This window comes from Schistocerca piceifrons, chromosome 5 (assembly GCF_021461385.2).
Source record: "Schistocerca piceifrons isolate TAMUIC-IGC-003096 chromosome 5, iqSchPice1.1, whole genome shotgun sequence".
NCBI lineage: Eukaryota > Metazoa > Arthropoda > Insecta > Orthoptera > Acrididae > Schistocerca > Schistocerca piceifrons.
This window is the reverse complement of record NC_060142.1, coordinates 154,279,618-154,299,484: the sequence shown is the minus strand read 5'-3', so window position 1 is coordinate 154,299,484 and position 19,867 is coordinate 154,279,618. Positions and strand designations below refer to the sequence as shown.

The 19,867-nt window shown below is 43.3% G+C and overlaps 1 protein-coding gene across 1 annotated transcript in view; it reads right to left on the bottom strand.

Annotated features, from left to right (window-relative positions):
* LOC124798819 (UDP-glucosyltransferase 2-like) overlaps positions 1–19,867 on the bottom strand; it is a 115,415-nt gene that overhangs the window by 30,687 nt on the left and 64,861 nt on the right. The window contains exon 5 of the mRNA XM_047262349.1: positions 13,401–13,721. Coding sequence (XP_047118305.1) covers positions 13,401–13,721 — 321 coding nt within the window. The remainder of the gene's footprint in view (positions 1–13,400; positions 13,722–19,867) is intronic.

Below are 19,867 nucleotides of genomic sequence, written 5' to 3'. Positions count from 1 at the left end.
TAAGGTAAGGAATGAGGAGGTTCTACGCAGAATCGGAGAGGAAAGGAATATGTGGAAAACACTGATAAGGAGAAGGGACAGGATGATATGACATCTGCTAAGACATGAGGTAATGACTTCCATGGTACTAGAGGGAGCTGTAGAGGGCAAAAACTGTAGAGGAAGACAGAGATTGGAATACGTCAAGCAAATAATTGAGGACGTAGGTTGCAAGTGCTACTCTGAGAAGAAGAGGTTAGCATAGGAAAGGAATTCGTGGCGGGCCGCATCAAACCAGTCAGTAGACTGATGACAAAAAAAAATAATTCTTACGCGCAATATATGTTGGCGGTACTACAATCGTTCCGCAGTCGGTTTCTGATGCTGATTCTCTAAATATGCTCAAGAGTGTTCCTCGAAAACAACGTCGTATTCACTGCAGGGATCACCATTTGAGTTCCCAGAGCCTTTCCGTAATACTTTAGAATAACCAGTCCTATATGCAGTCCCCTTACTATATCAATCACACTTCCCCAGAATTCTCCCAATAAACCGAAGTCGACCATTTGCCTTCCGTACCACATTTTCGCATGTTCGTTCCATCTCATATCGCTCGGCAACGTTACTCCCAGATATTTAAATGACGTGACTGTGTCAATCAGGACGCTACTGTTGCTGTATTCGAAAATTACAGGGCTTGTTTTCCCTATTCCTCCACGTTAACTTCCATTTTTATTACATTGTGAGCTATCTGCCATTGATCACATTAACTAGAATTTTTTTCTAAGTCGTCTTGTATCCTCCTATGGCCACTCAACTCCGACACCTTACTGTACATCACAGCATCACCAGTAAACAACCTCAGATTGCTGCCCACCCTGTCCGCCACATCATTTATGTATACAGAGAACAACAGCGGTCCTATCACACTTTCCTGGGAACTCCTGACGATACCCTTGTCTCTGATGAACACTCTCCATCGACGACAACACACTAGGCTCTATTCCTGAAGAAGTCATCGAGACTCTCACACATCTGGGAACCTATTCCATATACACGTAATTTCGTTAAATGTGTGTGAAATCTTATGGCACTTAACTACTAAGATCATCAGGCCCTAAGCTTACACACTACTTAACCTAAATTATCCTAAGGACAAACACACACACACATGCCGGAGGGAGGACTCGAACCTCCGCCGGGACCAGCCGCACAGTCCATGACTGCAGTACTTTCGTTAACAGTTTGCGATGGGAACCGTGTCAAATGCTTTCCTGAAATCTAGACTTATGAAATTTGCCTTTTGTCCTTAATCCATAGATCACAGTATATCATCTCAGGAGAGCGCAAACTAATTTTCACACGGGCGATGGTTTCTAAAACCGTCCTGTTTCGTGGGCATAAGCTTCTCGGAATCAAGAAAATTTGTTGTATTCGGACTGAGAATATGTTCAAAAATTCTGCAGCAAGCCGATGTTAGGTATATTGGTCAGTAATTTTACAAGTCCGTTCTTCCACCCTTCTTAAATACACCTTTTTTCCAGTCGTTTGGAACTTAGCGCTGGGCGAGAGGTTCGAGTTAAGAGGGGGGGGGGGGGGGGGGGAGGGGGTAACGGGCCAACACAATAGAGTACTCTCTGTAATACCGAAATGAGATTGCATCCTGACCTGGCCACTTATTTGTTTTTAACAATTTCAGTAGTTTCTTTACGCCAGGGCTGCTTGTTACTATGTTGTCCATAAGGGACTTTATTTGATTGTCAAACGACGTTACGTTTGTACGAGACTCCCAGGTGAACGAATTCTTAAACGCGAAATTTTAAACTTCGCATTTCGTTTTGCTACATACAACTGCCATACCAGACTGGTCAACGAGTGACTTGATGAAATCCTTAGACCCGCTTAGCGATTTTACATAGGACCAGAATTTTCTCGGGCTCACTGCCAGACCTTTTGCTAAGATATGACAATGGTAGTTATTGTATGCTTCGCGCATAAATTTTCTCACGGACGCACAAATCTATAATAACTTTTGCCTGATGTCATTTCCGCGTTCTCTTTTGAACCGAGGGTCTAATAGCTTACGCTCTCTCAGCATTATCCAAATATCTTTGTTAATCCACAGTGGGTCTTTTCCATTCTTTACCCATTTACTAGGCACATAACTCTCCGGACCACGATTTAGAATCTGCTTCAACTTTGCATGTAATTCCTCTACGTCCATCTTTCTGGAACTAAATGTTATTTCGCTGTCTAAGTGAGATGCTAACAGCAGCATATTTGCTTTTCTAGCAGGAACACTCCTCTACCCTTCTTGACTGATTTCTTAACTTACGCATCCATAGTTGCTATAATGACGTCATTATATGTAATTCCAGTTTCTATACAGACGTTGTCAACAAGGTCGGCCTGTTTTTGGCTACAAGGTCTAAGAGAGTTTCATTGCGTTTGGGCTCCCGAAATAGATGCTAGATGCTCAAGACAAGTTTTCAAAAAACTTGTTCAAAAGTACTTCGCGCGACTGCGTGTCTGTATCCCCTGCAACATTCCCATAATGTTCCCAATCTACATTGAAGCGCCAAAGAAACTGGTATAGGCGTGCGCATTCAAATACAGAGATATGTAAACAGACAGAATACGACGCTGCCGTCGGCAACGCCTATATAACACAACAAGTGTCTGGCGCAGTTGCTAAATCTGCTATTGCTGCTACAATGGCAGGTTATCACGATTAAAGTGAGTTTGAACGCCGTGTTATAGTCGGCGCACGAGCGACGGGACACAGCATCTCCGAGGTAGTGATGAAGTGGGGATTTTCCCGTACGACCATTTCACGAGTGTACTGTGAATATCAAGAATCCGGTAAAACATCAAATCTCCAACATCGCTGTGGCCGGAAAAACATCCTGAAGAGAATCGTTCAACGTGACTGAAGTGCAGCCCTTCCGTAAATTGCTGCACACTTCAATGATGATCCACTAACAAGTGTCAGCGTGCGAACCATTTATCGAAACATCACCGATATGGGCTTTCGGAGCCGAAGACCCACTCGTATACCCTTGATGACTGCACGACACAAACCTTTACGCCTCGCCTGAGCCCGTCGACGCCGACATTGGACTGTTGATGACTGGAAACATGTTGCCTGGTCGGACGAGTCTCGTTTCAAATTGAAGCGAACGGATGGACGTGTGCGGGTTTGGAGACAACCTCATGAACCCATGGAGCCTGCATGTCAGTAATGGACTGTTCAAGCTGATGGAGGCTCTGTAATGGTGTGCATCTGGAGTGATATGGGACCCCTGATACGTGTAGATATGACCATGACAGGTGACTTGTACGTAATCAACCTGTCTGATCACCTGCATCCATTCATGTCCATTGTGCATTCCGCCGGACTTGGGCAATTCCCGCAGGACAATGCGACACCCCACTAGTTCAGAATTGCTACAGAGTGGCTCCAGGAACACTATTCTGAGTTTAAACACTTCCACTGGCCACCAAACTCCCCAGACATGAACATTATTGAGCATATCTGGGATGCCTAACAACGTACTGTTCATGAGAGATCTCCACCCCATCTTACTGTCACGGATTTATGGACAGCGCTGCAGGATTCATGAAGTCAGTTCCCTCCAGCACTACTTCTGACCTTAGTCGAGTCCATACCACTTCGTGTTGCGGCACTTCTGCGTGCTCGCGAGGGCCCTACGCGATATTAGACAGGTGTGCCAGTTTCTTTGGCTCTTCAGTGTATACCTATACTCGGTAGATTGTTGTTGCCTCCAACTTGTATTGCATGATCTTGGTAGTTACGTGGTACTGAACGTAGACGTTCTTTGAATGACTGTAGAACTGTCGCAGCGGAATCGGGTGGCTTCACTGTCGCACTCAACTTCGATCTCAATAGACACAATAATTTTGTTAACTGTAATGAACACTCCTCCTCCAGTGGCGTGTATCTGTCTTTCTGATGTACGTTTCATGACTCGCTAAACACTCCAGAGCTTTCCAATTCGGGTTTTACCGAGCGAGGTGGCGCAGTGGTTAGCACACTGGACTCGCATTCGGGAGGACGACGGTTCAATCCCGTCTCCGGCCATCCTGATTTAGGTTTTCCGTGATTTCCCTAAATCGCTTCAGGCAAATGCCGGGATGGTTCCTTTGAAAGGGCACGGCCGATTTCCTTCCTTATCCTTCCCTCACCCGAGCTTGCGCTCCGTCTCTAATGTCCTCGTTGTCGACGGGACGTTAAACACTAATCTCCTCCTCCTCCTCTTCCAATTCGGGTTTTAGCCAGCTCTCTGTCCCAAGAATAATTTGAGAGTAAGAACTTTTCTGGAGGGCAGTAAATTCGCGAACCTTGTTAAGAATACGTCGACAATTCACAAACGAAATTTTGATAGTCGGAATTTCTTTACTCTGAAAGCAATGTAACTTCTCTTTCTGCGCATCGACTGGCGAGTGTTCGGCAGAGTACGTCAAACTACCGCCTGGCCTAAAAAGCCGTCGTGTGCACGCCACAGGTACTCCACTACCCGAGTAGCTGCTTCCCTTGTGTAGTGTACCTATGACCTATCAAGGGGAATTCTACAGGTCCCCACCCGATAGCGCATGTCTAGAAATCGGGTGCCAAGACTGTCACAGAGTCGACGAAGCCTTTGCTTGAGGCCCTCCACCCGGTTCCAAACCAAAGGACCCCGACAACTCTGATAACAATGCTGTAAACAGCGAGCTCTGCTTGTACCGTGCGCGCGGCGCCAGCAGCCTTCACCTCCTCCGGCAGCCGCTTGTATGAACTGCGCGTCGCCTCAGCACCCATGCAAAATGCGTCGTTAGTGGCGAAGTGAGCCACAGCTTTCAAACGACTGCACTCTCCACCCTCGATAGCCGCAGGCAAGACCGCCTCCGCGTCTCGGATGAAGCCACCCCCCCCCCCCCCAATCCCCCCTCCCCACGCCTCTGGTCTTCCGCTTCTGAACGCTATCTTCTTAAAGGGCTCCATATGCGCTTAACGTTGTTGCTATCGATAAGTAGCAGACCCCTACCCCTGTGCGCTTTCTCGGAACCTTCTGAACGAACAGTGACCTGTCCATTCACAGAGTGAATAAGCGAGCCTCCACACTGGCCCTTCACTTCGAGCAACGCGGCAGCGTTACCACCCGCCACTCACCCTCCTGTGAGCGTGGGTCCACTAGGAGGTGCCTCGGCAGCAGATACCGTGGGCGAAACAAACGCTGCGTTGTCCCATGTGACGCGCCGGATTCTCCGCCACCCCTACACGCCGAGGCAGCAAACTGAGGGCGACTGGCAGCAATCAGAAGCGCATTCAGCTGTTCGCGAACTGCGTCCAGCTCCTCGTGCGTCCGCACAAAGAATGCACGCATCATGCTCATCGTAGCAAAACTATCCGAAGAAGTAAACCATAAAGGCAGACAGAAACAAAGTATGCAACTTGCTGCTCGCCTGATGTGTCGCCAGTGGACGCTGATGCCTTAATGAGCTATGTATCTTGCTAAACGAACAGACGCTAGTCTTCAAATCAAAACAAATGAGCTATTACTGCGCTATAGACTGAATGAATTTACAATTGTAAAACACGAGATTAATCTTCTTAAATAGAAAAACACGCAAGAAATTTAAGAAAAAAATAGATACGTAAATTGCCGCTCTGGAGATGTGCATCAGCAGACAGCTGGGACCGGACTGAGAACATCCTTCTCATAGAATTATTTCCGTCTTCTTCATTTCTGTACAACTAGTGCAATCAGCATCCACTCAGACCTGCTTACTACGTTCGAGGTTTGGTCTCCATCTACAATTTTCACCCCCGATACTTCATTACCAAACAGAAGTCACATGATGCCTCAGTATGTGTCGTGTCCTGCCAACCGAGTCCTTCTTTTGGGCACTCTGTCCCATAAATTTCTTTTCTCCCCAGTTCCATTCAGCACGTCCGTATTTGTTGTTCGATGTTGTTGTTGTTGTGGTCTTCAGTCCTGAGACTGGTTTGATGCAGCTCTTCATGCTACTCTATCCTGTGCAAGCTTCTACATCTCCCAGTACCTACTACAGCCTACATCCTTCTGAATCTGCTTAGTGTATTCATCTCTTGGTCTCCCTCTACGATTTTTACCCTCCACGCTGCCCTCCAATACTAAATTGGTGATCCCTCCATGTCTCAGAACATGTCATACCAACCGATCCCTTCTTCTAGTCAAGTTGTGCCACAAACTTCTCTTCTCCCCAATCCTATTCAATACCTCCTCATTAGTTACGTGATCTACCCACCTTATCTTCAGCATTCTTCTGTAGCACCATATTTCGAAAGCTTCTATTCTCTTCTTGTCTAAGCTATTTATCGTCCACGTTTCACTCCCATACATGGCTACACTCCATACAATCACTTTCAGAAACGACTTCCTGACATTTAAATCTATACTCGATGTTAACAAATTTTTCTTCTTCAGAAACGCATTCCTTGCCATTGCCAGTCTACATTTTATATCCTCTCTACTTCGACCATCATCACTTATTTTGCTCCCCAAATAGCAAAACTCCTTTACTACTTTAAGTGTCTCATTTCCTAATCTAATTCCCTCAGCATCACCCGACTTAATTCGACTACATTCCATTGTCCTCGTTTTGCTTTTGTTGATGTTCATCTTATATCCTCCTTTCAAGACACTGTCCATTCCGTTCAACTGCTCTTCCAAGTCCTTTGCTGTCTCTGACAGAATTACAATGTCATCGGTGAACCTCAAAGTTTTATTTCTTCTCCATGGATTTTTATACCTACTCCAAACTTCTCTTTTGTTTCCTTTATTGCTTGCTCAGTATACAGATTGAATAACATCGGGGAGAGGCTACAACCCTGTCTCACTACCTTCCCAACCACTGCTTCGCTTTCGTGTCGCTCGACTCTTATAACTGCCATTTGCTTTCTGTACAAATTGTAAATAGCTTTTCGCTCTCTGTATTTTACCGCTGCCACCTTCAGAATTTGAAAGAGAGCATTCCAGTCAACATTGTCAAAAGCTTTCTCCAAGTCTACAAATGCTAGAAACGTAGGTTTGCCTTTCCTTAATCTTTCTTCTAAGATAAGTCGTAGGGTCAGTATTGCCTCACGTGTTCCAACATTTCTACGGAATCCAAACTGATCTTCCCCGAGGTCGGCTTCTATCAGTTTTTCCATTCGTCTGTAAAGAATTCGCGTTAGTATTTTGCACCTGTGACTTGTTAAACTGATGGTTCGGTAATTTTCACATCTGTCAACACCTGCTTTCTTTGGGATTGGAATTTTTATATTCTTCTTGAAGTCTGAGGGTATTTCGCCTGTCTCATACATCTTGCTCACCAGATGGTAGAGTTGTCAGGACTGGCTCTCCCAAGGCTGTTAGTAGTTCTAATGGAATGTTGTCTACTCCGGGGGCCTTGTTTCGACTCAGGTCTTTCAGTGCTCTGTCAAACTCTTCACGTAATATCATATCTCCCATTTCATCTTCATCTACATCCTCTTCTATTTCCATAATATTGTCCTCAAGAACCCTAGTATAGACCCTCTATATACTCCTTCCACCTTTCTGCTTTCCCTTCTTTGCTTAGAACTGGGTTTCCATCAAAGATCTTGATGTTCATGCAAGTGGTTCTCCTTTCTCCAAAGGTCTCTTTAATTTTCCTGTAGGCAGTATCTACATCCTTACATTTGCCCTCTAGCCATCCCTGCTTAGCCATTTTGCACTTCCTGTCGATCTCATTTTTCAGACGTTTGTATTTCTTTTTGGCTGCTTCATTTACTGCATTTTTTATATTTTCTCCTTTCATCAATTAAATTCAATATTTCTTCTGCTACCCAAGGGTTTCTACTAGCCCTCGTCTTTTTACCTATTTGATCCTCTGCTGCCTTCACTATTTCATCCCTCAATGCTACCCATTCTTCTTCTACTGTATTTCTTTCCCCCATTTCTGTCAGTTGTTCCCTTATGCTCTCCCTGAAACTCTGTACAACCTCTCGTTTAGTCAGTTTATCCAGGTCCCATCTCCTTAAATTCCCACCTTTTTGCAGTTTCTTCAGTTTTAATCTACCGCTCATAACCAATAGATTATGGTCAGAGTCCACATCTGCCCCTGGAAATGTCTTACAATTTAAAACCTGGTTCCTAAAGCTCTGTCTTACCATTATATTATCTATCTGATACCTACTAGTATCTCTAGGGTTCTTCCATGTATATAACCTTCTTTCATGATTCTTAAACCAAGTGTTTGCTATCATTAAGTTATGCTCTGCGCAGAATTCTACCAGGCGGCTTCCTCTTTTATTTCTTAGCCCCAAGCCATATTCACCTACTATGTTTCCTTCTCTCCCTTTTCCTACTCTCGAATTCCAGTCACTCATCACTAACAAATTTTCGTCTCCCTTCACTACCTGAATAATTTCTTTTATCTCATCATACATTTCATCAATTTCTTCGTCGTCTGCAGAGCTAGTTGGCATATAAACTTGTACTACTGTAGTAGGTGTGGGCTTCGTGTCTATCTTGGCCACAATAATTCGTTCACTATGCTGTTTGTGGTAGCTTACCCGCACTCCTGTTTTTTTATTCATTATTAAACCTACTCCTGCAGTACCCCTATTTGATTTTGTATTTATAACCCTGTATTCACCTGACTAGAAGTCTTGTTCCTCCTGCCACCGAATTTCACTAATTCCCACTATATCTAACTTTAACCTATCTATTTCCCTTTTCAAATTTTCTAACCTATCTGCCCGATCCGTAGAACGCCAGTTTTCTTTCTCCTGATAACAACATCCTCTTGAGTAGTCCTCGCCCGGAGATCCGAATGGACGACTATTTCACCTCCGGAATATTTTACCCAAGAGGACGCCATCATCATTTAATCATACAGTAAAGCTGCATGCCCTCGGGAAAAATTACGGCTGTAGTTTCCCCTTGCTTTCAGCCGTTCGCAGTACCAGCACAGCAAGGCCGTTTTGGTTATTGTTACAAGGCCACATCAGTCAATCATCCAGACTGTTGCCCCTGCAACTACTGAAAGGACTGCTGCCCCTCTTCAGGAACCACACGTTTGTCTGGCCTCTCAACAGATACTCCTCCGTTGTGGTTGCACCTACGGTACGGCTATCTGTACCGTTGAGGTACGCAAGCCTCCCCACCAACGGCAAGGTCCATGGTTGTTCGATACACCCATCTAATCTTCAGCAATCTTCTCTAGCACCACATTTCAAAAGCTTTCTTATCTTCTTCTCTGAACTGCTTATCATCCACGTTCCACTTCCGTCCAAGGCTAACAATAAAACTGATATTCATTGTTAACAAATTTCTCTTTCCCAGAAACGTTTCTCTTGCTGCTGTGCTACTTTTGGAGTCTTATTTCATAATTTAGTTTCCTCAGTCTCGCTTGATTTAATTCGACTACATATCATTATCTTAGTTTTACTTGGGCTTCATCTTATAACCTCTTTTCAACACACTTTTATTCCTATTGAACTGATCCTGCAAGCCCTTTGCCGTCTCTGGCTAAATTCCAATATTACCAACAAACTTTAGAGTCTGAAACTCATCTCTCTGAATTGTAATTAGCTTTCCAATTTGTCTTTGGTTTCCTTCACAGCTTGAGCAATGTACGTGTCGAATAACATAGGGAACAGACTACAATCTTTCAAAATTAAAAAGGGGGTATATCAGTTAATGTTTCCAAAAGCTTATTGTTCGTAATTGGTTGTTTCCCTGCATTTATTTTTGTTGTATTAATAAGACCTGCTGCTACGCTTGATTTAGGTGGAATGTTCTACAGGAATTCTCTTTTAATCCCATTAAAAGCCTTTTCGAAGTCAATAAAAGTATGTCTCAAGTAACAAAAGGCTCCTCCCAAGGGATCGCACAAACTTCGTGCTCCTTCACGACTCTGCCTCCTCGGTAATAAAGGAAAGTTTATCCGGTTAAAATTTTGCGTGCTAGTTGACTGGTGTTGCCAGATAAAATCGGGATTTATGGATCTCATAATCGCGACAGAAAATAAAAAATAAATTGAGCTAACATCTTAAATTTTCAGTAATTAGATGAGAATTTCGTTTTAATATATAACGAACAAAGCTGATACAGTGGTACAGCTAAGAGTCAACAGAGTGAAAGTGCCGTTATGTTCATCAAAAGTACCACCTTTTGGCTGATAATGAAGAATTTCCAACACGGTTCAGCACAAGTCAAGAAAGTACTAATTGGTACGTACAAGTCGCGGACAGTGAATGATCGGTAGAAGATGGAAGCTGGAACACATTTCAGAAAGCATCGGCGCGGCAGTAATAATACAACAGTGGAAACCGTGCAGCCGAGTGCGCAACGTACGGCTCGCGCACGCTCTCAGGAGACCATCATAGTTCACCACATTGTAGCTTTCTTGGTTACCGCCATCGACGCGTTCAAGTACTCAGTTTGGAACTGGACGTACTCGATCAGTTTTCAGTGAATACGCATTGCATTTACCAGAGTTAGCGATGCCCAAATGTCGTGACATTTGGCTTCCTGCACAGGGTCGTAAATACAGTGACGGGGATCCTGGGGCTAGCGCCTACATTGCCACCCCCACTCCACTCCATTCCTAGCTCAACAAAACGTCGCCCACACATCATCTTTCACAGCCAGCCTCACCCTTCCCCCTCTATCCTACACACGCACATGCAATACGTTACAACATTTCTCCAGGCGGTCTCATCCCACTTGACTCAAGAAGTGACAGCAGTAGGAAAACCTTTAAAAAATTAGATTTTAAATACTTTTTCCCACATTTATCCAACATGAAACACCTAATCGTACCAACATCACTGGACGTAACAAACACCGCACACGGTCCTAGGTACATTTTAATCCATACTGCGATATAAAGACAAGTCATTGTTTAACGACCGATTAACTTCAAACTTTTACTGAAACTGTAATGAAAAAATTCGACAAATTGTTCTGTAACTACGAGGAGTGTTTTTTAAGTAAGTACCGTTTTGAAATAAAAAAAAAAGACGTGCTAAGATATCTCAATAATTTTATTTTTACATGAAAACCTGTACCTTAATCTACGCACTGCCGCCATTACAGTCTGATTCTTCCTTGTTTACGTTTTGTACTGAGTGTTTAAGATGGCTCCGATAATCGTGAGTCCGGCCGACTGTGAAGTACGGGCTGTTATAAGATTTCTTAGTGCTAAAGGCCTAAAAGCGATCGATGTTCATCGTGAGATCTGTGCAGTTTACGGAGAAACCATTATGAGTGATGGAATGGTAAGAAAGTGGGTGAGATCATTTAAAAAATGGTTCAAATGGCTCTGAGCACTATGGGACTCAACTGCTGTGGTCATAAGTCCCCTAGAACTTAGAACTACTTAAACCTAACTAACCTAAGGACAGCACACAACACCCAGCCATCACGAGGCAGAGAAAATCCCTGACCCCGCCGGGAATCGAACCCGGGAACCCGGGCGTGGGAAGCAAGAACGCTACCGCACGACCACGAGATGCGGGCTGAGATTATTTAAAGACGGCCGCACTAATATGCATGATGAAAAACGGAGTGGGCGTCCTTCGGTCGTTAATGAAATTTTGGTGCAGGAAGTGGACAATATGGTGAGAGAAAACAGACCCTTTACGATTTCCTCCTTGCGGGATGACTTTCCTAATGTTTCTCGGAATGTTTTGTATGGCATTGTGACCGAGCACTTGAATTACCGAAAACTGTGCGCACGTTGGGTACCGAAAATGTTGACGGATGAGCACAAAACCAAACGTTTAGACAGTGCATTGACTTTTCTTGAGCGGTACCGCAACGACGGTGGTGATTTCTTAAGCCAAATTGTTACGGGCGATGAAACATGGGTGGCTTGTGTGGCACCCGAATCATGGAAGTTAAGCAAGGGCATCGTTTTGTTGCAAGACAATGCCCGCATGTGGCGAATCAGACCAAAGATCTCATCACATCTTTTCGTGGGAAACTCTAGATCATCCTCCGTACAGCCCCGATCTTGCGCCCAGTTACTACCATCTGTTCCTGCACTTGAAGAAACCACCTGGGCGGTCAGTGTCTTCAAGACGATGACTAAGTCAAAACAGTGGTGATGCAGTGGTTAACAAGTCAGGTGGCAAACTTCTATGAGGAGGGTATTCAAAAACTGGTACAACGTTATGACAAGTGCCTCAATATTGACGGAAATTATGTAGAAAAGTAGATTAAGGTACAGGCTTTCATGTAAAAATAAAATTATCGAGATATCTTAACACGTCTTTTTTAAATTTATAAAAACGGCACTTACTTAAAAAACACGCCTCGTAGAATAAATGCTATGTTGCACAAATTTGTACTATAACTAATTTCATACGACTTTTCAGGGTTCACAAACTTAAAATACAAACCATTTGTAATTTTAACGAATTATAATTATAAAGTATTTTGTAATAATCTGAAGACGGACACTTGGTCCTAAACCGATCGTATCGAAATAAAGGGAAGCGATCTAGAGACTTCAACAGTAAAAATATCATAACAATGGATATAAATGAAAAAATAGCCTCAGGGTCAAGATGTCTGTACTCACTAAGCAACCCACTCAAAAGTAAAGCTTTGTCAGTGACCACAAAGCTGAAGATATACAACACTATTACCTGCCCCGTAGTACTGTACGGTTGAGAAAGCTGGACGCGTACAAAGAATGAAAGAGAAAAACTGAATGTTTTCGAAAGAAAAGTAATAAGAAAAATTTGGGGACCCGTGTTGGAGAATGGCGTATGGAGAATTCGAAAGAACAATGAAATTTATCAGTTAATGAAGCATCTCACTGTCATCCATAAATTAAAAAAGTAGGAGACTGCAATGGGCTGGACATGTGGCCAGAATGGAAAACAATAGAATCACCAAGAAAGCATTTGAAGGAACTCTCCAGGCAACAAGACCATTGGGCCGACCTCGTACAAGGTGCAAAGATGACGTAGAGAAGGACATCGTAGTTTTAGAAGTTTCCGCAGGGTGGAGAGAGGCTGCGAGAGATAGAAGGTGGTGGAAGCAGATTTTTGATGCGGCGCGTGGTCTACAGGGCCTGTGATCGCTGAGAAGAGAAAAGAGAGAGATCTAGAGACTGAATTTGGACCTTTTTCTCAGGTGTAATTTTTCAAGCATGTTTAGAGGAAGGTACAACCACCGGTAATGGCATACTTTTCTACTGTATTAAGAACTTGACAAAATCTCTGAGATGATGGATACTGACATCAACGACAGTGCATGCTGGTAGTTGCAAGACTGTAGCGGGATTTCACATAGAACTAGCCACGACGTAGCACTGACTTCGTGACGTCATGCGGGCTTCCTGTCTATTGTTGCAGGCTCTATATGCTTCAGGGCTTAGGCTGCGGCTGTACGCACCTTCGGCAGGGGCTTGGGGTCCTCGACGTGCAGCCCGCCGACCTCGACGAACGCCGGCACGCTGGGGACGGGCTGGTCGACGCTCCAGTGGCTATTGATCAGGACCAGGCTGGTGTTGCGGATGATCTGCTCCAGCGGCGGCGTGTCCGCTCCCAGCACCTCGCGCAGCTTCTGGTCGACGTAACCGCCCGACATCAGCCAGTCGACGGCTCTCACGTAGACGTGCATCACCGTACTGTACACCCGCTCCCAGAAGCTAAACGGCGCCTTCAGGGGCACCAGGCACTGCTCCGTGTAGGCGGGGTGGTCGGGGTTACCCACCTGCAAACGGGAGTACACGCTGCAAATACTGGGCAGAGTACAGAAAAAAGAAGTCGTGGTAACACTCTTAAGTCCTGGCGTGTACCATACAAACCTATGCTAAAAAATGACAGCTAGTTTGTGTCATATTTTAAGCAACTGTAACTCTTAGAAAGGTTGTACGACACATCAAACTCCCGAGTACCCAGTATGCGGGTTATCAGTGCATTCTGCGGCGATTTTTTCTTTAAAAAAAAAAGCGATACCTGAATGTTCTGTTATGGTAGATACACTGTAAGTAGGCTGTTTAGGTTTTTATATTGGTAACGCCACGTAGCGCTCTGTATGAAAATCACTGGCTGTGCTGTGTGCAGTCTGTGGCTGGTTTGCATTGTTGTTGGCCATTGTAGTGTTGGGCAGTTGGCTGTTAACAGCGTGTAGCGTTGCGCAGTTGGAGGTGAGCCGCCAGCAGTGGTGGATGTGGGGAGAGAAATGGCGGAGTTTTGAAATTTGTAAGACTGGGCATACGTGTTTTCCACTCTCACAGAGCTCTTGCTAGTAAAACGTGTTGCGCAAACCACGCCAATAGTCAGCTCTCCGGTAGTGTTCTAGAGTGGGGAAAGAATTCATATAGTCGCTCTCTCGAGTTTAGACCTCTCGTGTAGACGGTAACCTCTGTCTCTCTAGAGCTGCTTGCAGTAGAGTTAGGCAACACGATTCTTTTTCCCGATTCGATTCCTACGATTCAATCTCACGTTGTGAATCGATTCCTACGATTCGTTCACAATTCTTTCACGATTCATTCTAGTCTGCGATGGCACGATTCTTACGGAATGCAAAAAGATGGCAGGACATGTCTGAAATTGTCAATGGGGTTAGAATCGAACTGTGTCATGATAAGATACGCCAGAAGTAGTTTATTTATCAGTAAACATGCATATGACGTTACAAGTGTGATTCTCGATTTATACGTGTAATACCTTAATCGATGAAATTCACGTTTGATTTGATTGCATCTATTGTTTTATTTCAGTATGACAGGAAAGAGGAGTCGATTTGTGCGAAAGGTGGTGCAAAATTACGTGGTATGCCAGTTTGGTTGTGTGGATTGAACGTATCTAACTGCAGACGTCTGTTTTATAGTAACAAAATCTAGCAGTGAGGCAGACGTGGTTTGGCTCATATCATCCTATGTTTTTCTGTGCTAAGATGTCTTCTCAAGTCCACATCACCCTTGTAATTCATAACGCAGCTCACAGCCCTCCCAAACTGCAAATTTAGCTTAACTTTCATTTCTTCTAAATACAAAGCATAGGTATTTTGCTTTTAATTTGTCTGAGAACTTGCCGCTGTCATTACCATTTACGTGAGAAGACGACATACTTCTAAACAGTAGGATTCAATCGTATACGCCGACATTTCTTCACTAAAATTTAATATGACTCTGAACACGATAACATTCGAATACTCGAACTTGAAATTATTAACTAAAAAGCTTTTGTTTAAAGATAAACTTAAAAATCAAAATCCGTATCTAAATATAAAATTTTGTCCAAACTGTTAAAGCCGTTCCCAAGAAACACAAAATTCGCGTTTTTATTTGAAAAATTCTTTTGTGTAAAATCGCATGCTGTATGGAAAGACACCTATGTACAGATAAACATAAAAACCAAAACCTTAACTACATTCAATACGTACTAACGAAGTTTTATGAGATGGCATTATAAAAACATGTGAAATAGCGTTTTTATAATATAAAATTGCGTTTTTACGAATGGAACTATGTAGGATAATTATATTGCAAAATTGACTTTTTACAAAAGAATGAAACTCAAAAAGTATAAGCCAGTCTAAATACAAAATTTCATCCAAATCGTTGGGGTCGTTTTCGGGATACGCGAAATATAATACATAATCGTGTGTATAGAAGGTGTGTGTGTTTTGCATTGCACATGCAACAAATAAGAGGTACGTATTTATTCATCATACTTGGATTTCTTGATTTTAATCGTTTGTATTGGGAGCTGTGTTCTCGCTGTATATCGTTTCTGTCATCACTAGTTCGTGTATTACTCGCGCATACTAAGCTGACGTCGACGCGGTGGCTGATGGTAGCGATAGTAAATGGGAAATGCCTTTACGGTCGTTCCCGTCAACCACCGCCAAGTGTCAGCTTGGTTTTCACGAGTAATATTACGGCCCACGAACTTCGTTTTTTCGTTCCGAGCTTGCTTTGTTCACACGCATCCTCCACTAGACTGCCATCTGGCGGTCATAATCATTCGGCACAACTCGGCAGGATTCGGAAGTTGCCTTCGAAGCATAGCGTACTAAGAATCGATGAATCGTTGAAACTTGGAATCGTCACGACTGGGAAACACGCAATCGTTCGTACGATTCTTTTGAACGACGATTCGTCCGTATCATGATTCGATTCTTTATTTAGAGTCGTTCAAATGAACGACTCATTCACGAATCGCCACAACTCTAGCTTGCAGTAGCTTTCAGGCAAGAAAAACTGTACCGGCGTTGTTGCGAGAGCTGAGAGTATTGAGCGGCCATACTGCGTCCCAGGTTTGTGCAGTATTTCACAGTTCGTACGCTACCACATCTTGGTAATATATTTTTCCGTACTCTTATTTAAATAAATATACCGACGTAACTGTGTGTTGTGAGCCATAATATGTGGCCATGTCATGTTTCTGAGCGAATAAATCGCCTGTTTCACCTCCAAAACCAACAGCGTTAGCATTTAGCATATTTCCAAAGTTCTAGACTTGAACAATCACTATGCGGAAAATAACATACAATTGCAATTTGTGTCAAATAACACAAAACAACTTCGTAGACGTATTATGTAGAATTAACAAACGAAAATAAAAAGCTGTCACTGAACAGACTCGGCCCCACGTTAATATGATAATATGAAGAAACTAGCGTATTGCCCAATGCGCCACAGTAACACAGCAACAAACCACTCTATAAACGTGTAGTGGCATTGTCGGAACAGTTGAGACTGTTGTCTCGACGGATACGCACTATGAGTAACTGTAAGCGACGTGTCGGAAAAAAGGTGGTGAAGAAAGCTGCCAGAAAGTGGACTGAGACGAAGTTGTGCATTTAGTTATTTTGTACAAGGAAAGGGCCAGCGTTATGAAGTCTGCAGTTATCGGACGATGGGAAGTGAGATAAGAAGCAACTTAGTTGTCTGAAATGGTTTTTAACACGTCCACAGAAGAAATTTTACCAGAACATCCACAATTAGAGGACTCAGACAAAATAGTTTTATAACACAGATTAATTAATATAGAAAAAGAAGTGAAGTTATGTTTGAAAGTAATCGGTTTGGAACTCGGAAAATTGCAATTTAACTTCAAATAATACGTCTGAAGGCTATCTATAAATTTGTTTGATGGATTATTTATTATTTTATTGTATTAAGTGTTGAAGAACAGACTTTCCGGACCGGTTCCGTAAGTCAATACAAGTAAAACGTTCAAATAAATACGTGATTTAACAGATATCCGGCCTATTTGGCTTTTGAAAGTCTACGGGTGTCAAGATGAAACTGGTGTAATTTTATTTCATGGTAATTGTTACTGTACCAAGTATTAAAGAGGATAAACGTAGCTGATGCTACAAATATTAGTGTCACAAGCAGACTGTCTTTAACGATAATGGATTTATGCACAGTAGTATCTAGACTGACAGTTTTGAGCCCAATTTCAAAGAGTATTTCCTCCACGTCTATCGTAGTCTTCGTCTTAAAATTTCGGTATAGTTGTGGATTTTCCATAAAAAAAAACTCTGCAATGAGATTCTTGCATGCTCAAAAATCATCCCACCGCCTAATCCGCTCTCTTATCCAACACGAAAGCGGACGTTTATGTTTTTTCTTTGCCGCTAAAAGTATTTAAAGTGCAGGTGCAGCCCAGTGCTCTTCTACCGCTACTTCTTCCTGATGCACAGCTATACGTCAGAAACATCTCGCAGAAAGTGATCTCTCAGATCTCAAAGACACAATCACCGTGTTGTGTCTAAACGCTTAAGACATTTGCTCTCGCTAGACTCTCTGACACTACAAAAAGTACTCGTAAGGAATTATCATACAGTAACTATCAGCAAAAATTTGTCCCTCGTGTAAAAAATTCTGCGAGTACTATCGTACCAAACTTAATGAGAGCAATAAAGCCGTCACGTGTTTCGCGGCGCTTACAATTAGAACTGCAGTCGAGACGACACCAAGAAATTCCCTGACAGCTTGCACAGCTGTTGCCAACTTTCAAGCGCGAAGCGTTAGCGGCTGCCTGCGGAAACAGTAGCCGTCTACACAGCTGGTACAACACTGAGACGTTGCTATAGAGACGCTTACAAAATCTTGTTACGTTATTGGTTGAGGTAGGCCCTTGAAGCTGCGGCGCTCAACCCACTGCAACTGTCAGGGATCATCTTACGACGACTCAACTCTAGTGTTTTCATTTGCAATGGACTGTTATGCAAGCGACCCATAGTTTATCGCTAGACGGCGAAGTTGATCTAAATCCCACCCTCAGACTTTCCTGAAATATTTTTTCGTTCCTTCGCATTTCATATTTGGTAGGTGTGGGCGTTCGACTCTTAAACATGCTCGTGGACGGTTTACTGTCTATACAAGGTGTGTCAGAAAAGTGATGAGACTGATTTTATATCTAACGAAGTTGTTATTTTTTTTCAGACAACAATGCTGTCAGGTTCGAAGTAGTTCAGCTCGGCAGCTATACAGCGGCAGTGTCGTTGTTCCCAATCTTGGTAACAGCGCTGAAAGGCTTCAACTGGTGGGGCCTTTACCATGTAGAATCCCAAAATGACGTCCTTATAAGACATTTTGCAATTTCTGGAAAAATAAAAAGTAACGAGGACTCAGATGAGGTTAATGTGCGCCGTGCAACAATTGGAATGCCTTTTGAGGCCAAAAATTCCGTGATGGAACTAGCCTCGTGGCATGGGGCGTTGTGATGCTGCATCATCCACTTGTTTGCAATGTTCAGTCCACTCGAATCATTTTTCCAGTGAGCCAATCAAGGACACCTTTGTAAAACACTTGGTTCATAGTTTGTCCTGGAGGAATAAATTCTTTATGGCCGTTACCCCTACTGTGAAGAAAGCAAATTAGCGTTCTTTTCATATTCGATTTGCTCACTCGTGCTTTTTTCGGTCGTGGAGCTGTCTCAGTGCCACTCCTCAATTTGCCTCTTTGTCTGAGGATCATACACAGAGTTCCAGGATTTATCTCCTATGATCACATGACTGAACCATTCGTTGTCACTAGCAATCCTCTCACATCAACGCACACCTTTCTTCAATTGCCCTTCTGCACAGTTGTGAGGTTTCCCGGCACCGTTTTGGCATAAACCTTTCGCACGTCCAAATCTTCGGTCAAAATCTGAAGTGCGGTGAAAGTGTTTAACAGGTCATCCATCATCAATATTGTTAAATTTCGATCTGACAACACAAGATCACGCACACGTCCGAAGTTTTCGAGTTTTCGTCGGTTTTTGAAGTTGAACGTCCCCCTGAACGAAATTCATCTTGAACGTGCTCTTGGCCTTCAAAACAATGGTTTGTGCCAGTAAAAAATTTGTGTTCTTGATAAGGAATGTTGCCCTTAGGTTTGTTTTACCTTTTCGAAGGTCGCGCTCGCGGACTCTCCAGGTTTAACACAAAACGTGGCTGCATAACATTGTTCTAAATTCCTCAGTTCCATTTTCGTAACACACAACAAAAATACAATTTCGCTGATGGCGCTCTCAAAAACCAAGTGATGGCTGTACGGAGAGCTGACCATCTGGAAGGGATGAACACACCGATGTACACAAGTAGAACAACACAGCGTCGCTAGTCTCGGTTTCTTGGGAGCTAGAGGTCAATGACTTCCAACGCACTTAAAGCTGTAGCACATTTTTTGAACTCTCTATCGAGCAACCTTCAAGAAACTTCCCCTCCGGATGAAAATTCACTCCGAACAAGGCTCAACGAGTTCTTCGCCTCAAAACCACGTGATTTCTACAGTCGCGGAATCGAATAATTACCCCAGAGGCGGCAGACTGTTGTAAATAGTAAGGAGAATATATTATTGATGAATGAAGTCTGTGTTAAATGTATCTTTTGTGTTTATTTAACTTCTGGAA